This window comes from Nannobrachium achirus (genome assembly GCF_963921795.1).
Source record: "Nannobrachium achirus genome assembly, chromosome: 21".
NCBI classification, from domain to species: Eukaryota; Metazoa; Chordata; class Actinopteri; order Myctophiformes; family Myctophidae; genus Nannobrachium; species Nannobrachium achirus.
Window position 1 is genome coordinate 20,812,529 of NC_137828.1, and position 15,731 is coordinate 20,828,259.

The following is a 15,731-nucleotide window of genomic DNA, read 5'->3' on the forward strand; positions in this document are numbered from 1 at the left end:
ACTGCGTCTTACTAGTATAAATGGCAAAACAGAAATTTTTAGTATAAACCCATGAATTACAAGTGTGCAAATGGCTTCACACATGAAGCAGAACCGTCTTGGTAATTAAGACGGAATTAATTTCCTCGCGACTCGTGTCAGTGCCACCACACCTTTCTAGTTATTTCCAGTGGTGGAAAAAGTACTCACATTTTATACTTAAGTAAAAGTATCAATACTGCATTGTAGATGTACTCCGTTACAAGTAGAAGTCCAGAATTCAAAATGTACTTGAGTAAAAGTAAGAAATTATTGGCATCAAAATATACCAAAATGTACCAAAAGTAAAAGTACTAATGTTTGAAAATAGCACATCTACAAGCTCACAACACGTCGCGATGCGACGCGTTGTGAGCTTATAGATCGTCTATTTTCAAATAGCCAAGGTATAAAACAGAGCTAAAGTGGTTTATCTATGTGTTATAATCTTATAATTTATATCTGAAGAGTAACTAGTAACTAAAGTTTTCAAATAAATGCAGTGGAGTAAAAGTACAATATTTGGATCCGAGATGTAGTGGAGTAGAAGTACAAGTATTGAAAATTGGAAATACTCAAGTAAAGTACAAATACCTCAAAACTGTACTTAAGTACAGTACTTAAGTAAATGTACTTTGTTACTTTACACCACTGGTTATTTCTTCTTTCACCTATAGATTGTATGCATTCGATATGCGTCTCTGTACTAATCAAATTAAGTAAACAAAGACATGTCATGTGCGTGTGTCCCACAGCATGCATGAATGTTTGAGAACCACTAGCTTACTGTACATTCTGTTATTGGCTGCTTGTTGAAATGAAGAATTGACACAGCCCTGTCTGACCCATAGACATAACTGCTGCTGCTGTAATGCCTTCTCATATAGCAGCTCATCCCTTTGGATCTCCTGGTTAAGGCACAGATCAAGTTGTCTTGGATAGCCAGATTTGTTGAACACAAGGCAGGGGTGTGGCAGACACCATCAAAATATTACCGTTAGTAATTCTCCATCCCCTGTCATCTCGCTAGATTTAATGCGAAAGCGTTAAATCCCACTCACACTTAGATTAGCATTTGTATTACGATGAATGATTTAAAACTTGTAAAACCAGTAGGCCTTTTTGCAGAAGGCACACACGTCACACACACACACACACACACACACACACACACACACACACACACACACACACACACACACACACACACACACACACACACACACACACGCCTGCACATGCACACACTCAGGTGACGATTCTCAGCCTGGTCAAATAATTCAAACTTGTAGAAGTGCTTAAGTAACTTTGGTAGACAACGTGTGAATAAATGTTTTGTCTTTTCAGCCGCACTAAAAGCCTTACAGGGATGTGAGCGACAACATGATTACAGCTATTTAAGATCTAGTAATGTCCATTATGCCTTTAGCTTTGAATGCCGGGAATGCATAATAGCTTTTTAATAGGGTTAGAGTGGGCACTGAGATTGGTTCCCTCCTGTGATAATCATGCTGTATCACGAGGCCAGCCATCTCTGTTGGCAACTTGGCAAAGGCAGCGACAGTTTCCTATATTTTCAATTTCTGTCAAGTGATCGGTGGTTTCCAGTGCTATCTATTGCTGATAATCTTGGAATCAGTGGCGGAAGAAGTACTAATGGAATTCACTCAAAATGTACTTTTAAAATGAATTTAAAAGTGCAAAAGTATTGGCTCCAAAGTGTACTTACATGTAAAGTACCAAAAGTAAAAGTACGCTGAATGTTCCATTTCCCAAGTTTTCAAAATGAATACAAATATTTTTGAGCGGTACTCCTGGAACAGGAGCTATAGCTCCAACATCTGGCTTTGTCCGGTCAAAAAACAAATGGGAAAACACGTAAAACAATGTATAGGCTTAAGTGAAGCACGACTACATCAGGCCTAGATATGGACTACACCCTGGCACAAACGCCTCAAAGTGTGTTGTTCGGTCAAAAACTGGGAAAAACACGCTAACAAAATTCTCAGGGCTCAAAGTTTGTTGTACGCCAGGGTCCCATTGGCCAAACTTTGCAGGACGCGCTGTGATTGGCTAGTGGGACCCTTGATGAAATTAATTCATAGATAGCACCACTCACTTCGTACTAGGTGTGATTTTTGTATTGAAAACGGCCGAGCTATACAAGCTCACAATGCGTCGCATCGTGACGCGATGGGTGGGCCGCGAATGCTTTCGAGATTTTCAAGTCGACCTTGATCCAGAAAAGCTTGAGAACCAATAATTTGCTCCATTCCCATTGAAATGCATTGGCAGGATCTGCTTATCAGCTGGCAACCATGCTTTGGTGTGACGGTACCCTAACAAATACATCAATACATTGCAGTATTGATACTTTTACTTAAAAACTCTTCTAGTGCCAAAACCGAATAAATTCGGTTTATTAAAACGTATTAAGGAGTGCCAAAACCGAATAAATTCGTTTTTTTTTTTTTTTTTTTTTTTTGGACCCCATCAAAACTAGTGAACATGATTTCAATCGCGATTTTGCATGTTCCAACCCCATACAACCCCATCTAACATACAGGGCAGCCATTTTTGTTTACATAACAACATAACATAATGGCTATTATCTCAAGAATGCCTGAACGGATTTCCAATCGGATTTTTTTGTTTGAAAGCTGTGAACAAACTGCACAAAACCACAACAATGCAATCCAGGATTGCATTGGATTTTTTAGAGCTCATTCTTCTCTGTTTTTTTCCCATGCATGAGGTGTGCAAGGTTTAATCGTGGCTAAATTGCCGAAAATAGATCTTCTAAAATGCTTGGTAGCCAATAGCTAACTTCAAGCTAACTTCATCCTCTTCCTGTAAATGCACAAAGGAAAGTGTTCTGGCAAGTCATGGCTCCAGGGCTTGGGCATGCATTACCAGCATATCTCTATTATTCTCTGGCCACTGGGATGCCCTCTAGTGGTGATAGGCTGGCATTAAATGAGTTAAAGGGATATTACACTTTCAAAAAAACTTTTGGTAATTTTATTGTCTAATCAGGCTTTTATGAACACCCTGAACAGTTTTTAATTTGCTTGATTCAATATTTAGATATTTGATGTAAATGTTACCAGGCCCTCCAGGCCCAGGGCCTCTCCCCATACACAACCATTGTAACTTCAAACTTCCTTTTAACCATGATAGATTCATTAAAAACACCCATTATTTTTTCTGGTGACTCATACTACCCTCCTAATACGTGAGCAGGCCGTGTTTTTTTTCCATAACTTTTTCATTTATTTTTAATAATTATTTGTTGTATTTCATTTTTTCCATTTTCCCAAATAATTATTAAAAATAAATGAAAAAAGTTATGGATAAAACACGGCCTGCTCACGTATTAGGAGGGTAATATGAGTCACCAGAAAAAATAATGGGTGTTTTTAATGAATCTATCGTGGTTAAAATGGAGTTTGAAGTTACAATGGGTGTGTATGTGGAGAGAAGCCCTTCCCCTGTAAGCTGTTGAAAGTGGAATATCCCTTTAAGCAAAAATATTGAGTACTTTTCCCACCACTGCCTTTAACACTTGGGATGCCTTTATTTTGAAGAGCCCCGGAAGCCACAATCGAGTCCATGTTGTGGAAATTCACGGTCTAAAATGGCGGCTGAGTATGTTTCTTTTCACACGGAAATGAAAAATGGGAGAGTGTTTTCTGCAGGTGATTCAGTCCGAGTGTAACAAATGGTGCGTTCGGAAATGCGCACCGGGTGTGGTTAGGGTTAGGGGTTAAGGTTAGGTTTAGGCATAGTTTTACTGAGGTTAAGGTTAGGGGTAGGGTTAGGTTTAGGCATATAGTTTTACTGAGTTTAGGGTTAGGATTAGGGTTAGGTTTAGGCACTCACTACACTGAGCACACTCCCGGTGCGCATTTCCGAACGCATCCTTTGATACACTCGGACTGAATCACCTGCAGAAAACACTATCCCAATGAAAAATCCTAAACGCGGCCGATCCTCACGGCCCAGTGTGGAGTTGCATCATGGGATAGGATAGGTATTAATGTGTTAGTGACTATCTTTCTTCCTGTCTTCCTTGGGCCCTCCAGGTATCTACTACTCCAGCTCCACCCTGCCGGCCCAGCGCGTCAGCTCTCCCCTGACTGGAGGAGGGGGAGCAGGGGGCTCGGGCTCGGCCTCCGGGTCCCCCAGTAAGCTCCAGCGGCTGGTTTCAGCCTCCGACGCGCCGAGCTACGCCACCACCCAGCGACTGCCTTCCTCCCCCTCCTCCTCGCCCAGCAAACATTCCCCTGCCAACCGACTGGCCAGGTCCTACAGGTAGGATGCAAGCAGGACTGTTTTGTGTTTTCTGTGATGTGAACAGGATAGCCTTAGGCACAGGGATCATCGCCATGTTGGCTTGTGGTGGACTTTTTTTTTGTCAAAATTCAATTTTTGCCACGAACATACAAAATGACCTGACAATAATATTACCAGAAACAAGTAAAAAGATAGTCCTGAATGACCATCAACCTGGCATCACTATTTTGTACTATATGTCATCTTGCTGTATTGTCAAATGAGAACAGTAACCCGTAAACTAGCATCTATCAGGACAGAAATATATCTAAAAAAAAAGAAAAGAAGGGCGCTTATGTCTGTATATTACAGACATAACTTATTCATTCAACAGCTCATTTGCTGCTTGACTCACTTTAAAAAGTTGAAAGTGAGATGTCACTTTTGTGAATTTCCTCATTGTTGCAACTCTCCGCTTGTGCCGACTATCTCATAAGTGGTGGAATAAGTAAGTAAAAGTAGTGAATAAAATGGGTTTCTGGCAAGTCTTGTCATGGTACTTAATTGTTCATTCACAGCTTCAGACGTATGTATCCCACATAGACCATTTCCCCCTTTATTTTTAGATTTCATATTTGTTTTTGATTTGATCCAAAGTCATTAAAACGTTACTGGACAAAAATGAATAATTGAGTCACTGCTGACTAAAGATAATTGCACAATGAATAAATCATGGACATTTCAATTTAGTTTCAAATCCGTATCATTTGCAGCGACTATTTTTGGCTAAGCTTTTCAAATCAGTCTGCACTTTCAAATCGTCTCGTCGAGTGGAAACCTCTTTATGTCCAAGACTGTTACCCTTAAGTAGCAGATCTACAAGCTCAAAGCGCGTGGCTTCACACCACGTTTCGAGCTTGTGTATCTGCACCACAGTGGGCAGCAACTTATAGGGACACGTGTCGCTGTCAGGCAGAAACCTTGTATCTCCATATTTCAATGTTATAGTTTTTCTTTTCTTTAGTTTTCTTTTTGTAAATGAATGCCCTGCTTCATCATACAAAACTGTAGTAAAAATTGCACATCTACAAGCTTGCGTTGTGAGCTTGTAGTTCTGCTACAGTTCTGTTGGAATCTTCTCCTTGGGGTGTTTTATTTTTTCCCTTCACTGTGCATTTACACAAACTTGAAAATGTTCCACTGCATTTACCAATACTATAACACAATGGTCTTCAACAGGGGGTTCCGGGACCCCTAGAGGGTCCTCAGAGTTACTACAGGGGGGCCTCCAAATCTTTGTGTGATAGAAACTTTTTTTGTATCCTTTTTTATATTAACCACTTGAACCCTAGTGTCCATATTCTGAGAACTTTAGCCAAAAATAGCAGATCTTCAAGCGCTGCGAGGCGTTGTGAGCTTATAGATCGGCTATTTCCGGCAAAGAGCTTTGGCGTAGAGGGGAAGGTCATGTTTATTACGTTTTGACGGTTCAAGTGGTTAAATATCTGAAAACAAACAATAATTGACAGTTGACACAAATCCAAAATACACTGACGATTGTGCTGTCAAATGATTAAACTAAATGGAATCTATGAAAAGGTTTTGGGGGTCCCTGCTTCATCTCTTTCTCAACTAAGGGGTCCTTGGCCTCAAAACGTTGAAGACCCCTAGCTATAACAACTAGGAGCAGTGAGCGCCATTCTGCGGCGCTCAGGGAGCAATGAGGGGTTAAGAGTCTTGCTCAGGGAGCATGAAAGAAAGGAATGTTTTTTGGACATACAGTACAAGGTTTCCACCCGATAGCAATGTAATGCAACATTGTCCTGATCTGTTGTTCACCTCATCAGCCACCTCAGCCCAGGGCACAACATGGTTTCTGTTGCTGTTCACTTCATTGATCTGGACATGTAATATAGCTACCGGTATGATCATTGATCTGTAGGCGCGATCATGTCAGACAGACCATGACTCTGACCAATATAGCAACATCATTTATTTTGGAATAGTTGGACCAGCAATTTAATGTGCTTCAAAGCAGTGGGTCTCAAACCTTTTCATGTCGAGGACCCCCCACCCCCAAAATTGAAGTGCATTTGGCCCGCAGACCCATCTGAAAATATATTTTTTTTGCCAGGGACCCCCAGAAGAGAAGATTTATGTTTAAAGAAAATTCAAATACATTTTCGATATTTTTGAAACATTTTCAAAAATAGCTGATATGCAAGCTCACAACGCTGCACATTGCGGCACGTAGTGAGCTTGTAGATCAGCAGGAGCCTACTGTATCTCCCATTTCTGTATAGCGTGAGGCGGCTTGATGTACTTAACTCATTTCTAGCCGATCCCGAGTATACTCGTGAAAAATACTCAAGTATTTAGAGTGCCGATCCCGAGTATACTCGCGAAAAGTACTGTATATAGAGTAACGCTGGCGTTCTTACCCGAGGGTCCGTTGGAAACGATTGGCACGATTGGACTCGCTGATTCATCATCATCACGGATGCACGTGCACAAAATAGTAATCCCTTAACATGGAGGCCGACGGGGAATCTCATCTTTAATGTCCATTATCTCCAAACAACACTTTTAAAGCCAAGGATGGCATTAGATTCTCGCTAATAAAACACATGTTGAAAGGCATCGATCGGCCATTACACAACCGCATGTTGATGACGATCGCTTCCGGTGAATGACGTCATGACGCCAGACCGGAAGTGTTTACGCTATGGACTTCTGGCCTTCAAAATAAGACAACGGCCGTGGATGCAGCCTGCGGGAGGCACGCTGGACATGTTAACCTGTTCATTTCTGGAGCACTAAATGGGTTAAAGGACAACTCCAGACAAAATAACATGTACTGTAGGCTAATGTTCCTACTTACTGTATAATACGATATATGGATGTGTGTACTGTATATTGATCCCAAATTACTTGCCATGGGGTCCATATTGCAGAATTGCCTCTGTCGTCCAATTTCCCCTCATAGCATAGAGTGAAGCCCATAAGAATGTTGCTACTTTACACATGCATCCATGCCTTGGTTGTCCCTCACGACAGGAGCCGCCGTAGTATGCTAAACAGATCTTATGCTGTTATGTGTTTTGCCAAGTCCCGGGTAAAGACACGCTGTGATTGGCCAGTACTGTCTTTGATTGGCAGTTGTGCTGAATGCTCACCCCAAAACATGATTTACGAGACTGTGGCGGCTCGTGTGTGACAACCAAGGCATGGATGTGTGTACAATCACAACATAATATTAATAAATACAACTAACAGAAAAAAACTAAACCTTGACCGCAAAAAAGAAAAGAAAAAAAAAAAGCTTAAGTAGCAATATGCTTATTGGCTCCCCGCTATGGCTGCTGAGGTCTGCTGGGGGAACGACAGGGGCAATTCTATTAAATATACCCCATGGACAGTCATTTGAGATCAATATACTGTAGGACAGCGAGCATATTTATTTAGTCAGGAGTTGTCCTCAAAGTGCATACCCCAGGCATGACGCGTAGTCTTTGGTATCACTCGGCTGGTGGATTGAACCCCCAAGCTGGACACGCTTTTTATTTTTATTTTATTTTCACAAAGGTACACAGTACACATACAACATACATACAATCCACCCCCCCCCCCCCACACACACACACACACACACACACACACATACAAACCCACATACATAAAAAACATCACATTAAACATAATACAGATAATAGTACATGAATGAAAGTAAAAGAAACAATTATACTGTATAGACATTAAATAGCTTCAAGAAACAAAAGACCCAGACTGAGGCAGTTGTAGATAACTTACAACATCTCTGACACAGGTAATGACAACGTTTTCCATATGGTTCAAATAGGGTTGCCAGATTTTCAAGAAAGTATCAAACCCTGATTGACTTCTCAGAAAGTAATTTTCTCCAGAGGAACACAGCTGTTCATCTCTGCGAACCATCTTGCAATGGGGACGGGTGGGATCAGACTTCCAAGTTACTGAAATACATTTCCTAGCATCTCCAAGTGCAACCTCTAAAAACTTTATTTTGTGTTTTCTTAGATTTGCACTGATGCTGGTGAAATTGCCCAATAGGCAAAGTTCAGGGTCTAATGGGAAGGGAGCATCTATAATTGTAGCCAGTGTATCACAGATATCGTACCAGAATGTTTTAACTTTGCCTTGTACAATGTAAAAAGGAGCCTTCTTCTGTGGCACATGATCTAAAACATAAGTCCGAGCTGGACACGCTGACGGTACTCTTATTCAAAGTAAACCTACCTCAAAATGTAGTAAAGTTGCTAAATACTGACATTTTCCACCAGAGCACAGGCACAGCACTAGCTCTCTCATACGCCTCTGAGCTTTCCTGTCTGTCTTAATAAAGACACATGTAAAAGGCATGTAGACTGCCCACACGAACAATATTATTTATTAACCGTTACAGTCGATACTAGGTTTCCTCAGGTGACTCAACTGCTGCACGCACGCAGGCTGCCAGGATGAATTAAATCAAAAAGCACCTTCATTGTGTGCTATGAGCTTTCCCCACAATAACAGAAGACAGAAAATACACTAGTATAGAGCCCTGAGGGACTACGCTCCACCATATTATGGGGTTTAAGTGGTTACATATCAATATGAGGCAACTGAAAAACTATATAAACTTTTTCAATATTAGTGGATAGAGAGGATTTTTGTTGGAAAATGTTGACATTGGAGGTATAAACCTCGCTGTTCTGCTATGCTCTTTTCAGCACCACAGTCGCCGCGACAGCGGTGGGAGGGGGCGGGGCTCCCCTGAGAGTGGCGTCTCCGCCCAGCTCGACTTCTACAGGGGGCGGAGCCAGTGCGTCGTCATCACCACTTCACCAGGTAAACAAAACGACTCTCCACTGAACTGTCTCTGTGGGGCATTTTCCCGGAAAAAACTTACATGGGAGCCTAATCACGCCTACATCCTGTTTCCTATTGGAAACCGGATCCGATTATTTTAGCAGATGCGCACCATCGCTGTTATTAAATACATGAAATAAAAAAGAAATCTGTCATATCTCGTCAATGGTAAATGAGTAGTGAATGGGTGCTGTCGGGCAGAAACCTTGTATCGGCACATTTAAACAAATTTATTTTTCATAAATTAATGTCCTACTTCATCATACAAGAGCGTCACACAAAAGTAGTGGAGATAGCAGATCTACAAGCTCACCAGCACACCTCTCAACGTAACACCTGCGCTTTGATTCATGATGTCACTTTATTTCTCTCTTCAAAGAGGGTAATTGGGGGGCACGGTGGCGCCTGCTGTGACTTCTCTGTCGAAGGTGGGCCGCCAATCGTGGTCCCTGTTTCCCTGGAATGTGCCGCGGCGGCGCGATCCTGGGTTCTCCCCATAACGACCAATCAATTTGATTCCTTGTAGCGCAGCGCTTGATTCCCTGCAATCAAGCCCCCCCCACCTCCAGAATGAACAGACACACTCAGACAGCCATTCTTCCGCGTTCCTGGACGCAGAAGCCAGCCAAGGAATAAATACAAAATAACGTTTGATTTTGATAGATTTTGACACTTTGTCAGCTTGTTCTTTTGTCATTCTATGGTCTAGTTGCTGTGGTTGTTAATGTGACCCTATTTGGAAATCATTTAGCTGTTCATTGCAACGAGGAAATGTTAGGCTATTTACAAGCCATTCTCATTTTGTTGTCATGGCCTGCTGTATGTGATGCACCGGACCTGCCTCCCTGCCAAACTACACAGACTGTGTGGGCATATTTTAATATCCAATTTGATTGACATTATGTTACATGCTTGCTTTGATTATTTATGGACTACTGCTGCTGCTGCTGCATGCATCATTTCATTTGCAAAAAAAAAAAAAAACTGGTTGAAACGGTTACCGCACATCACCCCTGGAATTAATAATCCCTGCTGCTGCAGACCTAAGCTCCAGTTATTGTATTTGTGTAGTCTATTTGAGAAGCATGAGCACTTTATTTATAGCATTCTAATAAAACCGCAGGTGGGGTTTCCTTGCGCAATTTGGGTCGACTGTCTTCGCACGATTAAATAATGAATTAATGCTTGTTTTTGCCTTCAATTTCATTATAAATAAAATCAAACCAACCACTCATTCAGTTAATACTAATACCTAGTCCTAGAATACCTATATAATTAGCAGAAGTGATAGAGTGTCAGTTCATTGTGTCAATTCTGTTTATATAAGATGAGTCTATTCAAAGAAATTATTTGCTAAGTGTGGCATGCCATTTTGCTCCATCAGTTTCATTCATTAATTGCACAGCAAATAGGTCATGCTGGGCTTTTCAAGGAATGAGGAAACCTTTTTTTATCGCTTAATTGACCAAACCATGGTTGATTTGAATCAAACGCCAAACGGTGGAGTCTTTCTTTTTCTCCGTGATCGTGCGCGATGCGCGCTGCGCCACACCAAAAAAACAGAGTTACAAGATATCAACGCATTGCGTCACGGCGTGTCAACAGTTTATACATCTGTTTTTTTTGGACACATGGAGAGATTGGAGACGGCAACGCATCAACCCGACATTTCATTGAATGACTCCAGAACGCAAGTAGATTACGGTTAATAATATCTATAGAATAAGGCTACAACACACTTAATAGACTAATTTGATTTATTTCTGAGCTAGTAAGACACTTCATAGATGTTTCCTGAATCTAAAGAACATTCAATGACAACGGCTTCTAACAGAAATATTGTTTTTATTGGCTATAATACAACGCACCAAATGCAAATGATCACGCCATGGTTTAACCATATCATAATAAATAGCCAAACATTTCATTATGAAATGTAACAGTAGGCCTATTTAAACCAAACAAAAATATAGTCTGACAGCCTACCAAGGCAATAAAAAGCTATAGAGTAAAGCTGGGTGGAGGTGGATAATGTTGATCGCCCCATAGCTGCTTCAATTCCCAGACCCTGGTCATTTCTCAAGCAATTGCTCTTATTCAAATTTGTATTTATTCTGTGAACTCTCTATTTATTTTACATGTGATAGTATATCTCCCTTTCTATTTATGCTATCAATCAAAAATCACGCCTGTGGCTGTGGCGCTCTGGCGCGCCATGGACATACGCTACCCGTTGTCTTTATAAAGAAATATTATCTCGATTGCAGTAACAGTGGTCTATAGGCCTACATGCAGGCTATAGTTTTGTCTGTCAAATTATCTTTTATTTCAAGACTATAAAAAGCTACAGTATGATATGGGTCCAGTGTATAGGCCTATATTATGCCTCCTCATTGCGTCATTTCACCGACCGACCGCATAGCCTATCCTACATGATTATGTATTCATATTGTTTTAAAACAAGCAAACACATCTAAGAAATTACATATAAAAAGAATAATTTGAAGTAGGCTAGGCCTAGTGAAAATATCCAATCTACAAGCTCACAGCAAGTGAAGAGACGCGTTGTGAGCTTGTAGATCTGCTGTTTTCACTAGTTGAGGTCCCGGCAGGGAAAACTTCTAATCAATTTGTGTCGGATATAAATTGCGTCTGCTATCACGGTAATTGGACAATATTTAGCTGGTTGTCAGAAAGAAACATCCATGCACGCACCGTGGCGCACGCACTGTAAGTCACGCAGATAAATCTCTCGTTCTTTTGATTGATTACTTTATTAGCAGTTTGCATATAAAAATCACAGGGACAGGGCAGTAGCATTAGGCCTACTTCAGATAGTAACATGTCATGTTAATGTTAATGCGTTATGGTTACGTTATGGTATAGGCTACAAAGGCTCCGTCTGGACTCGATCTTGTTGTCCAGTGTGTGTGGTTTACTATGATTGGCGGATCTTTAATTTTCTGTTGCCGCGACCTCGACAAACACGCGATGGCCTTGGCGCAGTGGTTAGCGCTTCGCCTCACAGCTAGAAGGTCCTGGGTTCGATTCCCGCAGGGGGACGCTGTGGACGCTGGCGGCGTGTTCCTCCCTCCGCGTCATCAGCGCCCACACCCTACAGTAGGTGGGGTTGGCGATAGGGCCTTTCTGTGTGGAGTTTGCATGTTCTCCCCGTGTCTCCTAGGGTTGATACCCTCACAAAAAACACGCACGTAATCCTGGTCTCAATAATGCCTCCCCCTGGCCAGCCGGGGCGCCTGATGGAGGGGATAGGAACTGGTTGGAATAACGTGTTCCTTCCACGCGCTACGTCCATCCCAGGGAAATCCCCCCTGTCAGGTGAAAAGAAACAACTTGGACTACTCATGCATTGAAGGAAGCATGAGGTCAGTCTGTTGTCTCTCCAGGCGCGGCAGAGGGAGAGCAGAGCCCAGGATTACATAGGCAATTGGCACTGGGTGAAAAAATGGGTTACAAAATTGTGGGATAAAAACTATAAGAAAAAAAAAAGAGGGTAATTGGAGTGCTTTCCCCACACGGCCATTTGATGAAATCCAGATAAAAACAAAGCCTTGGAAACGTGGGACATCTGGTCACCCTGCTTGCACTGCATTAATTCTCTGAAATTGAAAATGGCTCCAACAGCGCCTATGAACACTCAGCGTGAGATTCGTTTACCACAGGTGCACCACATGATGATGGCCAATTGTGTGTGTGTGTGTGTGTGTGTGTGTGTGTGTGTGTGTGTGTGTGTGTGTGTGTGTGTGTGTGTGTGTGTGTGTGTGTGTGTGTGTGTGTGTGTGTGTGTTGGGTTGACGCCCTGTCAACACCATAGGCAAGCAGATTAAGGGTTGTTTGAAAAAACAGCAAAAAAAAAGCCACAGCAGCAACCTTGTATCTCCATGTTTCAGTGTGTGTGTGTGTGTGTGTGTGTGTGTGTGTGTGTGTGTGTGTGTGTGTGTGTGTGTGTGTGTGTGTGTGTGTGTGTGTGTGTGTGTGTGTGTGTGTGTGTGTTTTCTGTAATTTAATTCCCTATTTCATCCTACTACAGTATCACACAAAAGTAGCAAAAATAGCCTATCTACAAGCTCTCAATTAGGGGTGTAATGATACATTTTAACAACGATATGATACGCATCACGATACATGGTTAACAATACGATACAAGGACGATATTGGTTCATTCATGGCGATACGATAAGATTCGATTCAATGATTTAAAATCGATATAGTAACTATTTAGCAAAGAAATTAAATCTGTGTAAAACATGTAAAAAATCTATTATTGTGGAAGTAAACGCTGTGATTATCTAGCAAATACATGGACATTATATTTCAACACATGGACAAACCCTCCTTGACATGAACACAGAGATTACACACATTTATCGATAGACCAAGAGTAGCTATGGAATGGAAAAGTAATTAGACCACATTTTCCCTCTTAACTCTTATACCGCTACGGACGTTCCTGTTCGCACCAATTCTCGAGGTCGCGCCGCGCCAATACGGCCGTTCGTTCGTTTACCTTGTTGATGTCCGTAAGCTGATGAGGGGTTGCGCCGCCGTGTACTGTAATCACATCGCCCGCAGTGATGGTCTTAAAAATCCATTATGTGTTAACATCAACGGAGACCAATTCTCTTCCGTGTTGATTTTCTCTGGCCCTGAGGCTCTGTGGCCAGAGACTGCTCTCAATGTATGGCAAGCCATACCGGACAAATTCACATTAATTCTTGCATGACGCCACCCTCTGCTGCCTGGTCTGCCAAAGTGCATTGTTGCACAATAAAAAATAAATAATAATAATAAATAAATGTCTATCTATCTACTATAACGTCGTAAAGGTAAGCCGCTTTTTGATGGCACCAGACCCAATAAATAAATAAATAATCTGGCAGTAGTAGAGTTAAAATTGCCAAATACAAGGCACAAATACTTAATTTCCATACAATCAATGATTTGCATTGCAAAACGATTCGTTACCGATTACTGCATTTTAAAACGATTCGATACGATACAAAGTGGTACGATATTTTGCTTTTGCAAACCATAAAGTAGATCATTGCAAATTAAAATTGATTTTTCGATTCAGTTACTATATCGTTACACCCCTACTCTCAATGCATCATATTGGTGCACATTTGTGAACGTGTAGGTCCGCTATTTTTGAAGTGCAAGTGGTTAAGAGTATGTGTGTGGGGGTTTTATAAATATTGAACCAATGAAAAGCAATACAAGAGCTTGTAATTAAATAATTACCACATTGAATCCATTTGAACAAAATGTAAAACAAAAATCTACAGTATAGCCTTGTCACGATTTGTAAAACTGGCAGACCCAAAAGCAGACAAAAACACAGTCAAAGTCCAAGGGTGTTTATTAAACAAAGGCTGGAGAGAGGAGGTCGTGGTGTGGGCCTGTGGTGGGCACAGCGTGGGCAGGCAGGGAACTGGAACCAGGTGTGCCTGCTGGAAACTGGAGCCAAGCCGCCGCCCAAAACACACGCCCACTCACAAAGACACACACACACACAGACAAACACACAGACGCGTTATTTGGAATTGCACCCGAGTTCTGGGCAAACTCCGCCCATGGAGGCTGAACTGACGCTAGGGAGCGCCCCTTTTTGTTCGCTTGGACCGCACGGAGGTGCGATCACTTAAAGGGATAAGAAACCCCGCCTCTTTATTTGTTTTATGGGATTTCAGAACATGAAAAGAAATCTGAAATGTAGGCGTGGTTATCTGCTGTTGTGGGGGGAGGGGGCGGAGTAATGCGTGCACATCATTGTGTTAGAACTATCAGAGAGACAGAGCGAAGCTGTCGCACTTGTTGCTGTTTCCATTTCGGAAACAATTTTTAAAACCAGCCATTGGAGGTGTAAAACGTATAAAGATTCGGCAACTCCATTTTCTATAGCCATTTAAAATGGGCAAGTATTTTACAAAGAAGCTGGCTGAGCTTATCCAGTGACACACTTTCTCCAGCTTTGGACTGTTTACCACGGAACGCGCGCTGTCACGACGCACGCACACACACACACGCACGCACGCACGCACGCACGCACACACACACACACACACACACACACACACACACTACACAGAAAATAGCTATCGGCGATAGCTTAGCGTCCCTTCTTCTTCGGTTCCCTGGTAAACAGTCCAAAGCTGGAGAAAGTGTGTCCATGGAAAAAAGCTCAGACAGCTTGTTTGTAAAATACTTGCCCATTTTAACTGGTTATAGAACATGGAGTTGCCAAATCTAATCAACAAGTGCCCCACTGCGACAGCCCTACAGTCTATGCTCTGAACAACACAACAAGACGCCACAACAAGGGCAGAATGAAACCACGCCCCCCCTTGATACAACTCTATATTAAACAAACGTTAATATTAATTAGATATGCCTACGTCACATTGCACTCTAGAACAATGATAGCTAATATTTAATGAGTGGCGCCAAAGTTTTCTTTTCTTCTAGAAACTGGAAGTAAACAGAAATAGCTGCAGAGACCAGCAGAAAGCTCTGAATCCACAAGGCTA

The 15,731-nt window shown here is 41.8% G+C and overlaps 1 protein-coding gene across 1 annotated transcript in view; it reads left to right on the forward strand.

Annotated features, from left to right (window-relative positions):
* ctnnd2a (catenin (cadherin-associated protein), delta 2a) overlaps positions 1 to 15,731 on the forward strand; it is a gene marked incomplete at both ends in the record, with an annotated part of 625,519 nt that overhangs the window by 269,801 nt on the left and 339,987 nt on the right. The window contains 2 exons of the mRNA XM_080752281.1: positions 4,104 to 4,332; positions 9,045 to 9,162. Coding sequence (XP_080608407.1) covers positions 4,104 to 4,332; positions 9,045 to 9,162 — 347 coding nt within the window. The remainder of the gene's footprint in view (positions 1 to 4,103; positions 4,333 to 9,044; positions 9,163 to 15,731) is intronic.